General features: G+C 58.4%; 1 protein-coding gene across 2 annotated transcripts in view; it reads left to right on the forward strand.

The window, feature by feature from the left end:
• Positions 1-19,398, forward strand: part of ccm2l (CCM2 like scaffold protein) — a 92,783-nt gene that overhangs the window by 33,127 nt on the left and 40,258 nt on the right. For both annotated transcript variants that reach the window (XM_072514962.1, XM_072514963.1), the window contains one exon: positions 11,496-11,660. In XM_072514962.1, coding sequence (XP_072371063.1) covers positions 11,496-11,660 — 165 coding nt within the window. The remainder of the gene's footprint in view (positions 1-11,495; positions 11,661-19,398) is intronic.

Genomic DNA, 19,398 nt, shown 5'->3' on the forward strand with positions numbered 1-19,398 from the left:
AGCAGTGTGGGGGGTGAGCAGTGTGGGGGATGAGCAGTGTGGGGGGTGAGCAGTGTGGGGGGGGAGAGTGGGGGGTGAGCAGTGTGGGGGGGGAGTGGTGGGTGAGCAGTGGGGTGTGAGCAGTGTGGGGGGAGGAGAGTGGGGGTGAGCAGTGTGGGGGGGAGAGTGGGGGGTGAGCAATGTGGGGGGGAGAGTGGGGGCTGAGCAGTGGGGGAAACAGTGGGGGGGAGCAGTGTGGGGGGTGCAGTGTGGGGGGTGAGCAGTGTGGTGGGGGAGAGTGGGGGCTGAGCAGTGTGGGGGGTGAGCATTGTGGGGGGGAGAGTGGGGGCTGAGCAGTGGGGGGGGAGCAGTGAGGGGGGAGCAGTGTGGGGGGTGAGCAGTGTGGGGGGACAGTGGGGGGTGAGCAGTGTGGGGGGAGAGTGGGGGGTGAGCAGTGTGGGTGGGTCGAGTGGGGGTGAGCAGTGTGGGGGGGGCGAGTGGGGGGTGAGCAGTGGGGCGTGAGCAGTGTGGGGGGTGAGCAGTGTGGGGGGTGAGCAGTGTGGGGGGTGAGCAGTGTGGGGGGGAGAGTGGGGGGTGAGCAGTGTGGGGGGGGAGTGGGGGGTGAGCAGTGGGGGGTGAGCAGTGTGGGGGGGTGAGCAGTGTGGGGGGAGGAGAGTGGGGGGTGAGCAGTGTGGGGGGGAGAGTGGGGGGTGAGCAATGTGGGGGGGAGAGTGGGGGCTGAGCAGTGGGGTAAGCAGTGGGGGGAGCAGTGTGGGGTTTGCAGTGTGGGCGGTGAGTAGTGTGGTGGGGGAGAGTGGGGGGTGAGCAGTGTGGGGGGGAGAGTGGGGGCTGAGCAGTGGGGGGGAGCAGTGAGGGGGAGCAGTGTGGGGGGTGAGCAGTGTGGTGGGGGTGAGTGGGGGGTGAGCAGTGTGGGGGGAGAGTGGAGGCTGAGCAGAGGGTGGAGACGTGGGGGGGGAGCAGTGTGGGGGGTGAGCAGTGTGGTGGGGGGAGAGTGGGGGGTGAGCAGTGGGGGATGAGCAGTGTGGGGGGTGAGCAGTGGGGGTGAGCAGTGTGGTGGGTGAGCAGTGTGGGGGGTGAGCAGTGTTGTGGGTGAGCAGTGTGGGGGGGGGAGAGTGGGGGGTGAGCAGTGTCGGGGGGAGAGTGGGGGGTGAGCAGTGTGGGGGGAGAGTGGGCGGGAGAGTGGGGGTGAGCAGTGTGGGGGGTGGAGAGTGGGGGTGAGCAGTGTGGGGGGGAGAGTGGGGAGTGGGCATTGTGGGGGGTGAGCAGTGTGGGGGGGGAGAGTGGGGGGTCAACAGTGTGGGTGGGAGAGTGGGGGGAGAGTGGGGGGTGAGCCGTGTGGGGGGAGAGTGGGGGGTGAGCAGTGTGGGGGGGAGTATGGGGGTGAGAAGTGTGGGGGGGAGAGTGGGGGGTGAGCAGTGTGGGGGGGGATAATGGGGGGTGAGCAGTGTGGAGGGGAGAGTGGGGGGAAAGTGGGGGTAGAGCAGTGTGGGGGGGAGAGTGGGGGTGAGCAATGTGGGGGGGGGGAGAGTGGATGTGAGCAGTGTGGGGGGGTGAGTGGGCGGTGAGCAATGTGGGGGGGAGAGTAGGGCGTGGGCAGTGTGGGGGGTGAGCAGTGTGGGGGGGAGAGTGGGGGGGTGAGCAGTGTGGGGCGGGAGTGGTGGGTGAGCAGTGGGGGGTGAGCAGTGTGGGGGGTGAGCAGTGTGGGGGGGTGAGCAGTGTGGGGGGTGAGCAGTGTGGGGGGGAGAGTGGGGGGTGAGCAGTGTGGGGGGGGAGTGGTGGGTGAGCAGTGGGGGGTGAGCAGGGTGGGGGGAGGAGAGTGGGGGGTGAGCAGTGTGGGGGGAGAGTGGGGGCTGAGCAGTGGGGAAACAGTGGGGGGGAGCAGTGTGGGGGGAGCAATGTGGGGGGTGAGCAGTGTGGTGGGGGAGAGTGGGTGGTGAGCAGTGTGGGGGGGAGAGTGGGGGCTGAGCAGTGGGGGGGGAGCAGTGAGGGGGGAGCAGTGTGCGGGGTGAGCAGTGTGGTGGGGGAGAGTGGGGGGTGAGCAGTGTGGGGGGGGGAGTGGAGGCTGAGCAGAGGGGGGAGCCGTGGGGGGGGAGCAGTGTGGGGAATGAGCAGTGTGGTGGGGGGAGAGTGGGGGGTGAGCAGTGGGGGGTGAGCAGTGTGGGGGGTGAGCAGTGTGGGGGGTGAGCAGTGTGGGGGGTAGAGTGGGTGGTGAGCAGTGTGGGGGGGGAGTGGTGGGTGAGCAGTGGGGGGTGAGCAGTGTGGGGGGTGAGCAGTGTGGGGGGAGGAGAGTGGGGGGTGAGCAGTGTGGGGGTGAGAGTGGGGGGTGAGCAATGTGGGGGGAGAGTGGGGGCTGAGCAGTGGGGGAAGCAGTGGGGGTGAGCAGTGTGGGGGGGAGCAGTGTGGGGGGTGAGCCGTGTGGTGGGGGAGAGTGGGGGGTGAGCAGTGTGGGGGGGGAGAGTGGGGGCTGAGCAGTGGGGGGGGAGCAGTGAGGGGAGAGCAGTGTGGGGGGTGAGCAGTGTGGTGGGGGAGAGTGGGGGGTGAGCAGTGTGGGGGGAGAGTGGAGGCTGAGCAGAGGGGGGAGACGTGGGGGGGGAGCAGTGTGGTGGGTGAGCAGTGTGGTGGGGGGAGAGTGGGGGGTGAGCAGTGGGGGGTGAGCAGTGTGGGTGTGAGCAGTGGGGGTGAGCAGTGTGGTGGGTGAGCAGTGTGGGGGGTGAGCAGTGTTGTGGGGGAGCACTGTGGTGGGGGAGAGTGGGGGGTGAGCAGTGTCGGGGGGAGAGTGGGGGCTGAGCAGTGGGGGGGAGCAGTGGGGGGTGAGCAGTGTGGGGGGGTGAGCAGTGTGGGGGAGCAGTGGGGGGGAGCAGTGGGGGGGGAGCAGTGTGGGCGGTGAGCAGTGTGGGGGTGAGCAGTGTGGTGGGGGAGAGTGGGGGGGTGAGCAGTGTGGGGGGTGAGCAGTGTGGGGGGAGCAGTGTGGGGGGGGCAGTGTGGGGGTTGAGCAGTGTGGGGGGTGAGCAGTGTGGTGGTGAGCAGTGTGGGGGGGAGCAGTGTGGGGGGGAGCAGTGTGGGGGGGAGCAGTGTGGGGGGGGTGAGCAGTGTGGGGGGTGAGCAGTGTGGGGGGGAGCAGTGACGGGGGGAGCAGTGTGGGGGGGAGCAGTGAGGGGGAGCAGTGTGGGGGTGAGCAGTGTGGGGGGTGAGCAGTGTGGGGGGGAGCAATGTGGGGGGGAGCAGTGTGGGGGGGAGCAGTTTGGGGGGGAGCAGTGTGGGGGGGTGAGCAGTGTGGGGGTGAGCAGTGTGCGGGGGGAGCAGTGTGGGGGAGCAGTGTGGGGGGAAGCAGTGTGGGGGGGAGCAGTGTGGGGGAGCAGTGTGGGGGGAGAGAGTGGGGGGTGAGCAATGTGGGAGAGTGGACGGTGTGCAGTGGGGGGTGAGCAGGGGGTGAGCAGTGGGGGGGGAGCGGGGGGTGAGCAGTGGGGGTTGAGCAGTGTGGGGGAGCGGGGGGTGAGCAGTGTGGGGGAGCGGGGGTGGGGAGTGGGGCGTGAGCAGTGTGGGGGGGAGAGTGGGGGGTGAGCAGTGTGGGGGGGGGTGAGCAGCGGGGGTTGAGCAGTGGGGAGTGGGGTGTGAGCAGTGTTGGGGAGTGGGGGGTGAGCAGTGTTGGGGAGTGAGGGGGTGAGCAGTGTTGGGGAGTGGGGGTGAGCAGTGTTGGGGAGTGGGGGGTGAGTAGTGTTGGGGAGTGGGTGGTGAGCAGTGTTGGGAAGTGGGTGGTGAGCAGTGTGGGGGAGTGGGGGGTGAGCAGTGTTGGGGAGTGGGTGGTGAGCAGTGTTGGGAAGTGGGTGGTGAGCAGTGTGGGGGAGTGGGGGGTGAGCAGTGTGGGGGAGTGGGGGGTGAGCAGTGTTGGGGAGTGGGGGGTGAGCAGTGTTGGGGAGTGGGGGGTGAGCAGAGTTGGGGAGTGGGGGGTGAGCAGAGTTGGGGAGTGGGGGGTGAGCAGTGTTGGGGAGTGGGTGGTGAGCAGTGTTGGGGAGTGGGGGGTGAGCAGTGTGGGGGTGTGGGGGGTGAGCAGTGTGGGGGAGTGGGGGGTGAGCAATGTGGGGGGGTGGGGGTGAGCAGTGTGGGAGGTGAGCAGTGTGGGGGATTGGGGGGTGAGCAGTGTGGGGGAGTGGGGGGTGAGCAGTGTGGGGGAGTGGGGGGTGAGCAGTGTGGGGGGTGAGCAGTGTGGGGGAGTGGGGGGTGAGCAATGTGGGGGGGGTGGGGGTGAGCAGTGTGGGAGGTTAGCAGTGTGGGGGATTGGGGGGTGAGCAGTGTGGGGGAGTGGGGGGTGAGCAGTGTGGGGGAGCGGGGGGTGAGCAGTGTGGGGGGGGAGAGTGGGGGAGCAGTGTGGGTGGGAGAGTGGGGGGGAGCAGTGTGTGGGGAGAGTGGGGGGTGAGCAGTGTTGGGGGGGAAATTGGGGGATGAGCAGCGTGGGGGGGAGAGTGGGGGGTGAGCAGAGTGGGGGGGAGAGTGGGGGGTGAGCAGTGTGGGGGGGAGAGTTGGGGGTGAGCAGTGTGGGGGGGGAGAGTGCGGGATGAGCAGTGTGGGGGGTGAGAGTGGGGGGTGAGCAGTGTGGGGGGAGAGTGGGGGGTGAGCAGTGTGGGGGGGGAGAGTGGGGGGGAGAGTGGGGGTGAGCAGTGTGGGGGGTGGAGAGTGGGGGGTGAGCAGTGTGGGTGGGGAGAGTGGGGGGTGGGCAGTGTGGGGGGTGAGCAGTGTGGGGGGGAGAGTGGGGGGTGAGCAGTGTGGGGGGGGGAGAGTGGGGGGTGAGCAGTGTGGGGGGGAGAGTAGGGGGAGAGTGGGGGTTGAGCAGTGTGGGGGGAGAGTGGGGGGTGAGCAGTGTGGGGGGGGATAGTGGGGGGCGAGCAGTGTGGAGGGGAGAGTGGGGGGAGAGTGGGGGGTGAGCAGTGTGGGGGGAGAGTGTGGGTTAGCAATGTGGGGTGGGGAGAGTGGGGGGTGAGCAGTGTGTGGGGGTGAGTGGGCGGTGAGCAATGTGGGGGGGAGAGTAGGGCGTGAGCAGTGTGGGGGGGAGAGTGGGGGGTGAGCAGTGTGGGGGGGAGAGTGGGGGGTGAGCAAAGTGGGGGGGAGAGTGGGGGGTGAGCAGTGTGGGGGGGAGAGTGGGGTGTGAGCAGTGTGGGGGGACAGTGGGGGGTGAGCAGTGTGGGGGGAGAGTGGGGGGTGAGCAGTGTGGGTGGGTCGAGTGGGGGTGAGCAGTGTGGGGGGGGGGCGAGTGGGGGGTGAGCATTGTGGGGGGGGGTGAGCAGTGTGGGGGATGAGCAGTGTGGGGGGTGAGCAGTGTGGGGAGTGAGCAGTGTGGGGGGTGAGCAGTGTGGGGGGTGAGCAGTGTGGGGGGAAGAGTGGGGGGTGAGCAGTGTGGGGGGGGAGTGGTGGGTGAGCAGTGGGATGTGAGCAGTGTGGGGGGAGGAGAGTGGGGGTGAGCAGTGTGGGGGGGAGAGTGGGGGGTGAGCAATGTGGGGGGGAGAGTGGGTCTGAGCAGTGGGGGAAACAGTGGGGCGGAGCTGTGTGGGGGAGCAGTGTAGGGGGTGAGCAGTGTGGTGGGGGAGAGTGGGGGCTGAGCAGTGTGGGGGGTGAGCAATGTGGGGGGGGAGAGTGGGGGCTGAGCAGTGGGGGGAGCAGTGAGGGGGGAGCAGTGTGGGGGGTGAGCAGTGTGGTGGGGGAGAGTGGGGGGTGAGCAGTGTGGGGGGGGAGTGGAGGCTGAGCAGAGGGGGGAGCCGTGGGGGGGGGAGAAGTGTGGGGGGTGAGCATTGTGGTGGGGGGAGAGTGGGGGGTGAGCAGTGGGGGGTGAGCAGTGTGGGGGGTGAGCAGTGTGGGGGGTGAGCAGTGTGGGGGGAGAGTGGGGGGTGAGCAGTGTGGGGGGGAGTGGTGGGTGAGCAGTGGGGGGTGAGCAGTGTGGGGGGTGAGCAGTGTGGGGGGAGGAGAGTGGGGGGTGAGCAGTGTGGGGGGGGAGAGTGGGGGGTGAGCAATGTGGGGGGGAGAGTGGTGGCTGAGCAGTGGGGGAAGCAGTGGGGGGGAGGCGTGTGGGGGGAGCAGTGTGGGGGGTGAGTAGTGTGGTGGGGGAGAGTGGGGGGTGAGCAGTGTGGGGGGGGAGAGTGGGGGCTGAGCAGTGGGGGGAGCAGTGAGGGGGAGCAGTGTGGGGGGTGAGCAGTGTGGTGGGGGGAGAGTGGGGGGTGAGCAGTGGGGGGTGAGCAGTGTGGGGGGTGAGCAGTGGGGGTGAGCAGTGTGGTGGGTGAGCAGTGTGGGGGGTGAGCAGTGTTGTGGGTGAGCGGTGTGGGGGGGGAGAGTGGGGGGTGAGCAGTGTCGGGGGGAGAGTGGGGGCTGAGCAGTGGGGGGGAGCAGTGGGGGGTGAGCAGTGTGGGGGGGTGAGCAGTGGGGGGGAGCAGTGGGGGGGAGCAGTGTGGGGGGGAGCAGTGTGGGCGGTGAGCAGTGTGGGGGGTGAGCAGTGTGGTGGGGGGAGAGTGGGGGGTGAGCAGTGTGGGGGGTGAGCAGTGTGGGGTGAGCAGTGTGGTGGGGGCAGTGTGGGGGTTGAGCAGTGTGGGGGGTGAGCAGTGTGGGGGTGAGCAGTGTGGGGGGGAGCAGTGTGGGGGGAGCAGTGTGGGGGGGAGCAGTGTGGGGGGGAGCAGTGTGGGGGGGGTGAGCAGTGTGGGGGGTGAGCAGTGTCGGGGGGAGCAGTGACGGGGGGAGCAGTGTGGGGGGGAGCAGTGTGGGGGGAGCAGTGAGGGGGAGCAGTGTGGGGGTGAGCAGTGTGGGGGGTGAGCAGTGTGGGGGGGAGCAATGTGGGGGGGGAGCAGTGTGGGGGGGAGCAGTTTGGGGGGAGCAGTGTGGGGGGGTGAGCAGTGTGGGGGTGAGCAGTGTGCGGGGGGAGCAGTGTGAGGGGAGCAGTGAGGGGGAGCAGTGTGGGGGGGAGGATTGTGGGGGGGAGCAGTGTGGGGGGGAGCAGTGTGGCGGGGAGCAGTGTGGGGGGGAGCAGTGTGGGGGGGGGAGCAGTGTGGGGGGGAGCAGTGTGGGGGAGCAGTGTGGGGGGGAGAGAGTGGGGGGTGAGCAATGTGGGAGAGTGGGCGGTGTGCAGTGGGGGGTGAGCAGGGGGTGAGCAGTGGGGGGGGGTGCGGGGGGTGAGCAGTGGGGGTTGAGCAGTGTGGTGGAGCGGGGGGTGAGCAGTGTGGGGGAGCGGGGGTGGGGAGTGGGGCGTGAGCAGTGTGGGGGGGAGAGTGGGGGGTGAGCAGTGTGGGGGGGGTGAGCAGCGGGGGTTGAGCAGCGGGGAGTGGGGTGTGAGCAGTGTTGGGGAGTGGGGGGTGAGCAGTGTTGGGGAGTGAGGGGGTGAGCAGTGTTGGGGAGTGGGGGTGAGCAGTGTTGGGGAGTGGGGGGTGAGCAGTGTTGGGGAGTGGGTGGTGAGCAGTGTTGGGAAGTGGGTGGTGAGCAGTGTGGGGGAGTGGGGGGTGAGCAGTGTGTGGGAGTGGGGGGTGAGCAGTGTTGGGGAGTGGGGGGTGAGCAGTGTTGGGGAGTGGGGGGTGAGCAGAGTTGGGGAGTGGGGGGTGAGCAGAGTTGGGCAGCGGGGGGTGAGCAGTGTTGCAGAGTGGGGTGTGAGCAGTGTTGGGTAGTGGGGGGTGAGCAGTGTTGAGGAGTGAGGGTTGAGCAGTGTTGAGGAGTGGGGGTTGAGCAGTGTTGGGGAGTGGGGGGTGAGCAGTGTTGGGGAGTGGGGGGTGAGCAGTGTTGGGGAGTGGGGGGTGAGCAGTGTTGGGGAGTGGGGGGGTGAGCAGTGTTGGGGAGTGGGGGGTGAGCAGTGTTGGGTAGTGGGGGGTGAGCAGTGTTGAGGAGTGGGGGGTGAGCAGTGTTGGGGAGTGGGGGTGGGCAGTGTAAGGGGTGCTGGATGTGGTGGGCAGTGTTGCTCCCCGTTAATAAACAGTACAGTATTCTGGACTTTATTTATTTTGGTGTAAAGTACAAGAGCAAGGATGTTATGCTGAACTTATATAAGGCACTAGTTAGATGCCAGCTATAGTATTTTGTACTGATCTGGGCACCACACAAGGGGAAGGATGTGTACGTGTTGGCGAGAGTGCAGAAGAGGTTAACAAGAATGGTTCCAGGGATGAGAAACTTCTGTTGTGAAGATAGGTTGGGGAGGTTGGGACTGTTCTCATGGGAGAGAAGTTCGCTAAGTGGACAGAGTAGGTAGGGAGAAACTGTCCCCACTCATAAAAGGATCAAGATCAAGAGGGCACAGATTTACAGTTATTTGCAAACAAAGCAAATGTGATGTGAACAAAAGACTTTTTCACACGTTTGGTGCGATCCTCCCCCCCCCCCCCGTCCCCGCCATGCCGGGAGGGAGAAGCGCCGGGGCGCCGTGAGAATAGAGCCATGCCGCCCCGACCCCCACACGCGATTCTCCCACCCCCCGAAACCAGCGCCGCGCGATTCGCGTCGGGCCGCTCGGAGAATCGGCGTATACGGCGAGCGCCGATTCTCCGGCCCAGATGGGCCGAGCGGCCGCTACGACACGACTGGTTCCCGCCGGTGCCGTCCACACCTGGGGCGAAATTCTCCCCCAACGGCGCGATGTCCGCCGACTGGCGCCACAAACTGTGCCAATCAGACGGGCATCGCGCCGGCCCAAAGGTGCAGAATGCTCCGCATCGTTGGGGGCCGAGCCCCAACATTGAGGGGCTAGGCCGGCGCCGGAGGGATTTCCGCCCCGCCAGCTGGCGGAAATGGCGTTTGTTGCCCCGCCAGCTGGTGCGGAAATGCGGCGCATGCGCGGGAGCGTCAGCGGCCGCTGACAGTTTCCCGCGTATGCGCAGTGGGGAGAGTCTCTTCCGCCTCCGCCATGGTGGAGGCCGTGGCGGAGGCGGAAGGGAAAGAGTGCCCCCACGGCACAGGCCCGCCCGCGGATCGGTGGGCCCCGATCGCGGGCCAGGCCACCGTGGGGGCACCCCCCGGGGTCAGATCGCCCCGCGCCCCCCCCAGGACCCCGGAGCCCGCCCACGTCGCCTTGTCCCGCCGGTAAATACCAGCTTTGATTTACGCCGGCGGGACAGGCAATTTCTGGGCGGGACTTCGGCCCATCCGGGACGGAGAATTGAGTGGGGGGTCCCAGCAACCGGCGCGGCCCGATTCCCGCCCCCGCCCAATCTCCGGTACTGGAGACTTGGGCAGGGGCGGGATTCACGGCGGGGGGTCAGAGGATGACGCCCCAGGTCGCTGCCAGCGGGAACTCTGCGGGAACGCTGGGGGAGCGGCCTGTTGGGGGGCTCCTTCACCGGGAGGGGGCCTCCGATAGGGTCTGGCCCGCGATCGGGGCTCACCAATCAGCGGGCCATCCTCTCCCCCCCCCCAGGCCTTCCTCCTTCCACGCGTGGCCCCAGAACACCGGTGCCATGTTGGTGAGGGGCTGGCGCGCGTGAGAAGTTCCCCGAGCATGCGCAGGTTGGCGTGGCGCCCATTTGGCACCACGTAAGGACGCTGGAGTGGCGTGCACCTGTGGGGGCCAGAATAGGTCGTGCGCGGGCCCTGTTCGCACCGTCGTGAAATGCAACGGCGTTCACGACGGCGCGTGCACTTGTCCGAGCCGCGGAGAATCGCCCCCAAGTTGTTTGGGTTTGGAATGCATTGCCTGGCAGTGTGGTGGAGGCATTCATTAGATGATTATTTGAAAAGAAACAATGCAGAAGGGTACAAGGAAAAGGCAGGGAATGTGCCAAAATCATAATGCTCATTTGGAGAGCCTGTGCAGATATGATGGGCTGAATGGCCTCCTTCTGCATCGTAACACTTCTGTGATTCTGTGAATGAATAAGCAGAAGTTATGTGGCAGTCTGTGACTGTTGTTGTAGTTGTGTCATTTTTAAAGTGGCGAACAATAGATCCCCAGCGGAATTCTCCGTCGGCAGGATCCTCCGGTCCGCCAGCAACGCATGCATGTCCACGGAATGGGAATCCTCATTGGCTGGCTGCGGGAACGGAGAATCCCGCTGCGGGTGGGGGTGCGCCCCACCGGAAACCGGGGCTGGCGGGCTGGAGAATCCCGCTACCTGTACTGTACGACAATATAAATGGTCAGGCATTTGCTGCTGTACATATTGTAGATTTATTCATCTGCATTTGTGCCATTGCTTAGAGTACATACATTTTGATAATACATATCGTTATAAAATTCTGACATTTTTACAAGCATAAGTTTCAGAAAGAGAGTGGTTAGAATGTGAAATTGTTTTGGCACAAATATGTTGAGGAATAGGGTGCGATTTACTGTCCGCTTCCTGGTGGAATCAGAACGGAACACAGCCAGTAGATTCCGGGAGAGGGCTCTCTCGGGATTCTCGACTGTCGTTACACTATGTGAGATCTAACGAGATCTCGCGAGACGTCGCGATCTGGATCCTGCCTACAATGGGCGGGAGCCAGACTCGCATGGCTAAAAGAGCTTTAAAGCTCACTTAGCTATCCTGCCGTCGGATTTAACGGCCAACAGCCATCTAATGGCCCCACTGAGGAGACCCCAGCTGGGTGTAGTTTAGCACTGGTCCCCACAAACGGAAACTTTTGACACTTGGCCGGGGGGGGGGGGGGGGGGGGGGCGGGGGGAGAGGGGGTTTCCTCCCAAACAATTGGAGGCTCCCGGGTGGCTGGCATCTGGCCAGGCTGGCACCCTGACACTGCCATCTGGGCATCCTGGCAGTGTGTCCAGCAGGCACTGCCATGGTGCCAGGCTGGCATTTGCCCTCACCGGGGATTGGGCCCAAAGGTTCGCTGCCGAGATGTGGTGCGGTGCGGACAGGCTCAATCGGTGAGTTGAGGTGTTGGGGTGGTCCTAATGTTGTATTGGGAGGGAGGTCGAGAGATCAGGGTGCCATTTTTACTTCCTGAACCGAGGAGCTCCTCAGTGCAGGATATGGCTGAGTGCAGCGTTTAGCGGGGCGTTCCCTGCCCGCGGCCGGAAATTCGAGAGGGTCGTTCCCAGTGCTAGCCCCTCGAATCCCACCCAGAACAGACTCTTTTTTTAGTCAAATTGCACCCAGAGTCTATAAATTACTTTTTTTTTGAATAGAGAAATGCTTGAAAAAGAGGAATATTAAAGTATGCGGAGAGAAAAGGCAAGTGAGAATAGAGCAATGACTCTTGTAGTGAAGATCTTTGCTAAATTTCCTGTTTGTGTCTCCAATAATTTAGGTTACCTTTCTTACAACTTGCCTCACTTTATTTATTTATTTATTTAATAAATTTACACCCAATTATTTTTTTTTTCCAATTAAGGGGCAATTTAGCGTGGCCAATCCACCTAACCTGCACATCTTTGGGTTGTGGGAGTGAAACCCACGCAGACACGGGGAGTTGCCTAGCTTTATTTATAAAATCTTAATCATCACCTTTTCAGAGTGTGTTTGGAGAGAAACTGAGAAAAAAAAGCTGTTAAAATGCTAATTTTAAAGTTATGATATTTGGATTCTTCCTGTTATTTTCAGGGATTTGTGAGTCCTATCAAGAGGCTAGTATTTCCCAAGAACCGGAGACAGCAGGACAGAAGCAGTGTATACAGGAGACCTCTCCATTCTATCCCTCTCTTCCCTCCAGATTACCTGATAGATCCGGAGATCTTGCTGCACGATTATCTTGAGAAGGAGGTTAAAGTAGGTTTGGTTTGATAACCTAATATCTCTTGGCGTATCGATTACTGTATAAGTTATTGACTCATTAATAGTTTACTTGGATTGAAAATAATGATAACAGATTAGGAGGAAATTGGGACTAGAATAGAGAGCTCCAGTTGAAGAGTTGACTTTGTCAAAGACCTGATGAACTGAATTGTCTTCACCCTGTGCTGTAATTTCTATGATCCGATGTAGGAAATTCAATCTGTAGAGTCAATGTTAACATGATTTTAGAATCCCCAGTATATTCACTGTAACTGTTGACTCTGTTACTGGTTGTGAGGCCATAAAATGTTATACAAGGTACAACGTGGGAGCAAAATCCATAATGCAACAAATAAATGGATAAATAGATATATAAAAAATGTAAATATTTCTGAGGGGATTGAATTAGAAAGAAGCTCATGCCGGAAGGAATTGGATTAGATCTGGTTTAAGCACCAAGAACACAATGCCTCCTATATTACAAAATTCTGTGATTCTATATTTTCTTTTGTAATTATATATTTAACAATAACAAGCTGAAAGAGGTGATATATATGTTGAGGTTTGCTATTGAACGGTGTATATGCAATGGAAATTCCTATTGAGGGAGTGGTATACAGTACAGTTTCTTGATGGATTGCGCAATATATGGTGGGATTTGTTATTGAAAGCTGTGGTTTGTGGTGAAATTTACAATAGCAGAAGTAGGCTATACCATATCCCGGGGGTGATGATAAACTCTATCCTCCACGGTGCCTACTGGTCTCGGACCGCCTGAAATGTGACTGTAGGCACCGAAGGGTCCCTCTCGAGGACACCTGGCTGTGAACATAGCCGCAGTAGAGGAGCAGACAGTCAGGTTGGATAAACCCCCTCATCCACCCACTGCCTGTTAATGGCCAACTTGGACAGGCCAAGAAGCAGGATCATAAGGAGGTCCTCCTTGCTCGCTCCCTCCTTGCTCTCTCCCTTCTCGCTCTCTCGCTCCTTGCACTCTCGCTCCTTCCTCTCTCCCTTCCCGCTCTCTCGCTCCTTGCTCTCTCCCTCCTTGCTCTCTCCCTTCTCGCTCTCTCCCCCCCCACCCCCACCCCCCCCCCCCCCACACTTCCTCAATACCAGGTGTATCCCCTATTGAGATGTGTTCAAAGACAATTACTACACATCACCTGTTTCTTTTAACTGGAACAATGTTGATAAGAGATTAACATACGGAGGGGTTTCCTGTCGGAAGGTGAGGATTATGCAAATATTTACTTCTTAGCTTTACCTCACATTTAGAGAATTGCTTGGCACACTGAAACCGCTGACAAATGTATACTATCTTCTTTGTTCCCAGTGAAGTACTGTACATCTGAACAAATGTGCAGGATTTTAATTGTGTTAAGATGGTTTAAATGTAATTTGTTATTATGAAGTGGTTTGAATGTAAAACAAATAACTGGTCATATAATTCGATGTAGTGTTGGCCGCAATTGGCTGTCGGGCTGTCTGTGCGGAATCTGCATGTTCTCCCCGTGCCTGCGTGGGTTTTCTTCCACAAAATCCCAAAAGATGTGCTGTTAGGTGAATGGGACATTCTGAATCCTCCCTTAGCGTACCCGAACAGGCTCTGGAATGTGGCGACGAGGGAATTGTCATAGTGACTTCATTGCAGTGTTAATGTAAGCCTACTTGTGACAATAATAAAGATTATTATACTCAGCTGCACCACCTCACCATGTCAGGAACGATTTAAATATCAAAAGCTGGCTCGGCAAAACCATAACTCATTCCGGATCAGAAGCTCACTCCGGCGTCTAATTAGACCGACATGATTCACAATCGGAGATAAATGACGCGCCAATGGTGACCGGCACTTCAGTCGTTCAGCTACTGTGCGGCACTCACGGCTGCTCCAACTCCATGCCAGGCTGCACAGGCAAGACCAGCGGGAACTCTAGTGGGGTTCAGAGGCATGGATTCCTATTCCAGTGCAGCGATAACACCTGTGGAGGATAAAGGACAGAAGACTTGACTGGAGGGGGTAAGGTGGGCATGGTGTTGTCACACAAGAGAGAGGCAAGAGGAGGGGCTGGAGGGCCAAGGGCTTGACTGGGAGGGAAGACTGCGGAAGGGTGCATGACGGGAGGGGGGGTGGAGGTGGGGGGAAAATGTTCTTGGTGCCAGGAATGGGAAGACAGTTCTGTGGCAAAGCACATAATGGCTGAGTTTGGAAAGACTGACCTTGCCCCAGCCCAGGAAGGGGGGACGGTAGCCTGTCAGTTCTGTGTTAGTTGTATCCAGCATAGTTTACCCAGATCACAGTGACCCCCTTCATACACTTTGGCCCTGGGGGTTTCTGGCTTCACACTGGGCCGCGCATGACACAGCCGCAGTCAGGGGAGGCATCTGCAGACAATAGACTATAGATGGGAAGGAGGTAACCCAGAGGTCTCATGGGGTGGGGAAGGGGTCTCTCTATGTGACAGTTCAGTAGACCTCAAGATGGTGAGAGGACAGGTCAACATGGGACACAGGGACATCACCATCAAAGAGTTCAGGGGGCAGGGCAGGGATATCCATGGCCATGACTATGGGATGCAGGATTAGAGGGGAAGGAAGGAGAGCGATGGAGGGACGGGAACCTGAGAATGATGCTCCTCTCAGGCAATGGGAGAGATTTCCACAATCTCAAGGAGGGTCGAAGCTGGTCTGGAAGTAGAACCTCAGCACCACAATTTTCCAACTTGAATCCATGCCGCAGTTGAAAAAGGAAGTATGAAAACATTCTGCAGGGAAGAGCTCTCAGTGCTTGTGGGAGGAGTCAACCACTACAATTGTGGGCTGGTTGAAGTGGCACCCTTCCAAATTCCAAATTTCCACATGAAGAAGATGACACATCTGAGACACATTAGGAACATTCCGAACCCAATTGAGAGAATCTGGATTAAATAAAAGCAAAACACTGCAGATGCTGTAAATCTGAAATAAAAACAAGAAAGTCCTGGATAAACTCAGCAGGTCTGGCAGCATCTGTGGAGTGAGAAAGACAGGGCGAGATTGATTTTCTGTCCTCCCCACAGTGATGGGAGGTGGCCTGTCATTGGCCGGCAGCGGGTTCTTCTGGTCCCATTACCCATTACCCATTGAATCCACACCAAACCGCCGGGAAACCCACGGCGGGGGTGCGGCACCGGAAGATCCCACCCAAAGTTAACGTTTAGAGTCCACCCACCCTTCTACAGAACCGAAAAGGGATAGAAATGTGATGAATTATATCCTTGGAGAGGGAAGAGGGAAGGTCAGTGCTAGAGCTAAGGAGAGGTTGACAAAGATGCCATGATCATCAGACAAGGGGCTGTTAATGGTGCCACGCGGGACAGAAGAGTGTTAAAAATAGCACAGATCGGAAAGCAGAGTGCGTTAAAAATAATCTGGAGCCTGAACTGCTCTAGCATTCTCATGCAAAAGTTATTTATAATCAGAGCATTAAACAATTTTCTTGCCTCAACCTTTTGTCCCACTCTGGGCAAATCCTGATTGTAAGATGGCACCGATGGCCAAAGCGGGCAACGAGCCAAATTGCAGATACATATTGCCCGAAACTTTTCAGCTGGCAGGTTCAGAAATGGGAATACTCCCCTGCCCCCCCCCCCCAACCCGCCCCCCTGCCCCCCACGCTTAAAATACTTTCTGCCGCTCACCGGCCATTTGGACTGCTGTGTAAACCAAAGGCTGCAGTCTTGAGAGTGAGCTGCCTGAGGGTTCCAGTGAATGGCAGAACTCATGCATCTGTCCAAAACACTGTTATTGCAGTATTGTCTGCTAGTGGGGGGTGGGGTCAGAGCACTTCAGGTGATCCTGAAGGCTGTAATAGCAGTGCTAAGTGGGGATGAAGCGGTTAGAATTGAAGTAACCTATTGGCACCGCAATCAATCCCCAGTCAGCAACAGGAAGATGACCTTTGAAGGCAGATGCCTAGTTATGTCTCTTTCCAATGGTCTTACAGAGAAGTTTCAGAGGGAAAGATAGGTGGATCAGCTAATGCAGTGATCATCTGAGGATTGGTTAGCTCAGTTGGCTAGGTGGCTGGTTCAGGATGCAAAGCAGTGCCAACAACGTGGGTTCAATTCCCATACCGGCTGAGGTTATCTCTGCCTTCTCAACCTTGCCCCATGACTGAGGTGTTGTGACCCTCAGGTTAAATTGCCAGCAGTCTGGCAAATTCAACTAGACAGGTCGAGCAGAAAGCTGTGTACCTTTAATACCCCGTTTGGCAGATACTGCTACAACAGGATGCCGTTTGGGATTATATCGGCATCAGAAGTATACCACCGGATCATGGAGCAAATGATGGAGGGTGTGCGCGTCTATGTTGACAACATCATCATTTGGTTCACCACCCCGCAGGAGCATATCAGTCGCCTCCAGCGCGTTTTCAAACGAATACGGGACTAAGGCCTTCACCTCAACAGAGCCAAATGTTCCTTCGGCCAAACGGAACTCAAGTTCCTAGGGGACCACATCTCCCGGTTGGGTATGCGGCTGGATGCGGACAAGGTGGCAGCCGTCACGGCCATGCAGAAGCCAGCGGATAAGAAGGCGGTCCTCCGATTTTTGGGCATGGTCAACTTCCTGGGGAAGTTCATCCCCAACCTTGCCTCCCATATCATTGCTCTCCAGAACCTGGTCAGGAAGACGACAGACTTCCAATGATTTCCCTCCCACGAGCGCGAATGGGAGGAGCTTAAGACCAAGCTTACCACGGCCCCGGAATTGGCATTTTTGATCCCACGAAGGAAACAAAAATTTCAACGGATGCCAGCCAATCCGGCATTGGGGCGGTGCTCCTGCAATGCGATGAGGCCTCATCATGGGCCCCCGTTGCATATGCGTCTCGTGCCATGACCCCCACGGAACAGAGCTACGCGCAGATCGAAAAGGAGTGCCTGGGCCTGTTGACTGGGGTCGACAAATTTCATGATTATGTGCATGGCCTCCCCCAATTCACTGTCGAGACTGACCATCGCCCGCTGGTCAACATTATACAAAAGGACCTGAATGATATGACCCCTCGCCTCCAGCGCATTTTGCTTAAACTCCGGCGGTACGATTTCCAGCTCCTATACACCCCAGGCAAGGACCTGATTATAACCTGTCCAGGGCAGTCCACATGCCGTGTGACCCAGAGGGGTTCGTCTGCCAGCTTGAAGCCCATGTGGCCTTCACTGCCTCCAATCTGCCGGCCACGGATGAACGCCTTATCCACATTCGCCGCGAGACTGCGGCTGACCCCCTACTACAGCGTGTCATGCGCCACATGACGGACGGGTGGCTCAAGGGCCAATGCCCGCAGTTCTACAATATCAGAGACGATCGGGCAGTAGTCGATGGTGTCCTCCTGAAGCTGGATCGCATAGTGATTTCGCACAGCATGCGCCAGCTCCTTTTGGAACAGCTACACGAGGGCCATCTTGGCGTGAAGAAGTGCCGAGGGAGGGCCCGAGAGGCTGTGTACTGGCCCGGCTTCAATGAGGACATCGCCAACACAGTGCTCAACTGCCCCATCTGTCAGCGGTTCCAGCTGGCCCAACCAAGTGAGACCCTACAGCCCCATGAGTTGGTCACGTTCACTTGGTCTAAGGTAGACGTTGACCTCTTCCATGCGCTCGGCAGGGACTATGTTCTGATTGTTGACTATTTTTCGAACTACCCGGAGGTCGTATGCCTGCACGACATCACATCATCGGTGGTCATCCGTGCCTGCAATGAGACCTTTGCTCATCACGGCATACCACTCAATGTGATGTCGGACAATGGCCCCTGCTTCGCGAGCCAGGAATGGTCCAACTTTGCCAGCAGGTACAACTTTGTGCATGTGACATCCAGTCCCCTGCACCCCCAATCCAATGGCAAAGCGGAAAAGGGCATCCACATTGTCAAACGGCTCCTCTGCAAGGCTACCGATGCAGCATCCGACTTCTACCTCGCCTTGCTGGCCTATCGTTTGGCCCCACTCACCACGGGCCTGTCGCCAGCCCAGCTGCTCATGGGTCGCACCCTCAGGACCACGGTGTCGTCCATTCACGTCCCAGACCTCGACCACGTTCCGGTCCTTCAGCGGATGCAACAGTCTTGTGCACAACACAGGCGACGCATGACGCTCGGGCAACTGATCTCCCTGCTCTGGCGCCGGATGACAACATCTGCATCCATCTTCTGGAGGGTGGCTAGGCTGCAACTGCTGTGCTTCTTCGGCATGTGGCTCCCCGCTCGTTCCTGGTTCGTCTGCCAGATGGTTCCATTCGCCGCCGCAATCGGCGTGCCCTTCGTCTCATTCCGCGCTCGCTACGTGATCCTCCACCGGTGCCACGCCCTCCTGTTGTCCCCAACCTGGACTATGTGGAGATTTCGAATACTCTGAATCCTCCTCACCCTGCCATGGCCCAGCCCATTCCTCAGCTGGTGGCTCATGACCCACCCTTGAGGCGGTCAACCAGAATTCTTCGCCCACCTCAGAGACTTGACTTATGAGTTTTACAATGTTGAACTCTTTGATCTGTTCTGTTATCCTGTTTCATTGTTCCAGTAGTTTGTATATAATGTTCATTTCGTTGTTGGTGTGACACCCCATTTCTCTGCACCTGGCACCTTCCCTAGTAAATAGATTAGCCTCATTTACATAGTCATGTAAATAACACGCACACACATAGTAAGGCACATTCACTACACAATATTTATTGTCACACAGGCACATGTTCTTCATATAAAAGGGAGGATGTCATAATATACACCAGTATATTATGGTGCAGACACACACACACACACACTGATGGACATGCAGTGGGACCAATCAGCATACACAACATGGCAGCCAATCACCAGTGAGAGCACACGCACTATAAAGACAGGAGACAGGAGAGTTCCCGCTCATTCTAGTAGCAGCCAGCTCGGAGCTCAGAGCTCACAGTCTGCAACACAGACATTCACCATGTGCTGAGTGCATCACCTGGTTAGGACTAGGCAAGGGTCAACAGTTAAAGCTGTTATTGCATTTACCCACAGTTCAAGTATGTTAATATAGTTAACCTTATAATAAAATAGAGTTGCACCACTTCAAGTGTTGGTGACCTGTTTGTGATCCAGAACACCCAACACATCAATCAGTAAACTGAAGGTCAAAACATTTGAACATTTCCACAAAACATGACTGCTCCATCTCCTCACGAACCAATGACTGAAGACTGTTTTTAAAAATAAATTTAGAGTACCCAATTCTTTTTTTTTGCAATTAAGGGGCAATGTGGCGTGGCCAATCTACCCACCCTGCACATCTTTTGGGTTGTGGGGGTGAGACCCACGTGGACACGGGGCGAATGTGCAAACTCTACACAGACAGTGACCCGGGGCAGTGATCGAACCAGGGTTCTCAGTGCTGTGCTAACCACTGCACCACCATGCTGCCCGGACTGACTGAAGCCTGTTTAATTATTCAGGAAGCTGTGTTGCTCACAGTTGAGATTTTGTTTTTGTGTGAGTTTTTCTTTCATGAAGATCAATTCATCTATCTCAAGCTGTTTTGTTTAGACAAATTGACAAACTTAACAAGATAAAGCGGGCAGATCACATAGGTGCTTGGTGGTCGGCATGGGGAAGATGGGCCAAAGGACCTCATTCTGTGCTGTGGAACTCTATGATTCTCAATGACATTTTGGGTACGATTCAACGGAAACATTTCTAAGTGTCATTTTGG

This window comes from Scyliorhinus torazame, chromosome 8 (assembly GCF_047496885.1).
Source record: "Scyliorhinus torazame isolate Kashiwa2021f chromosome 8, sScyTor2.1, whole genome shotgun sequence".
Classification (NCBI taxonomy): domain Eukaryota; kingdom Metazoa; phylum Chordata; class Chondrichthyes; order Carcharhiniformes; family Scyliorhinidae; genus Scyliorhinus; species Scyliorhinus torazame.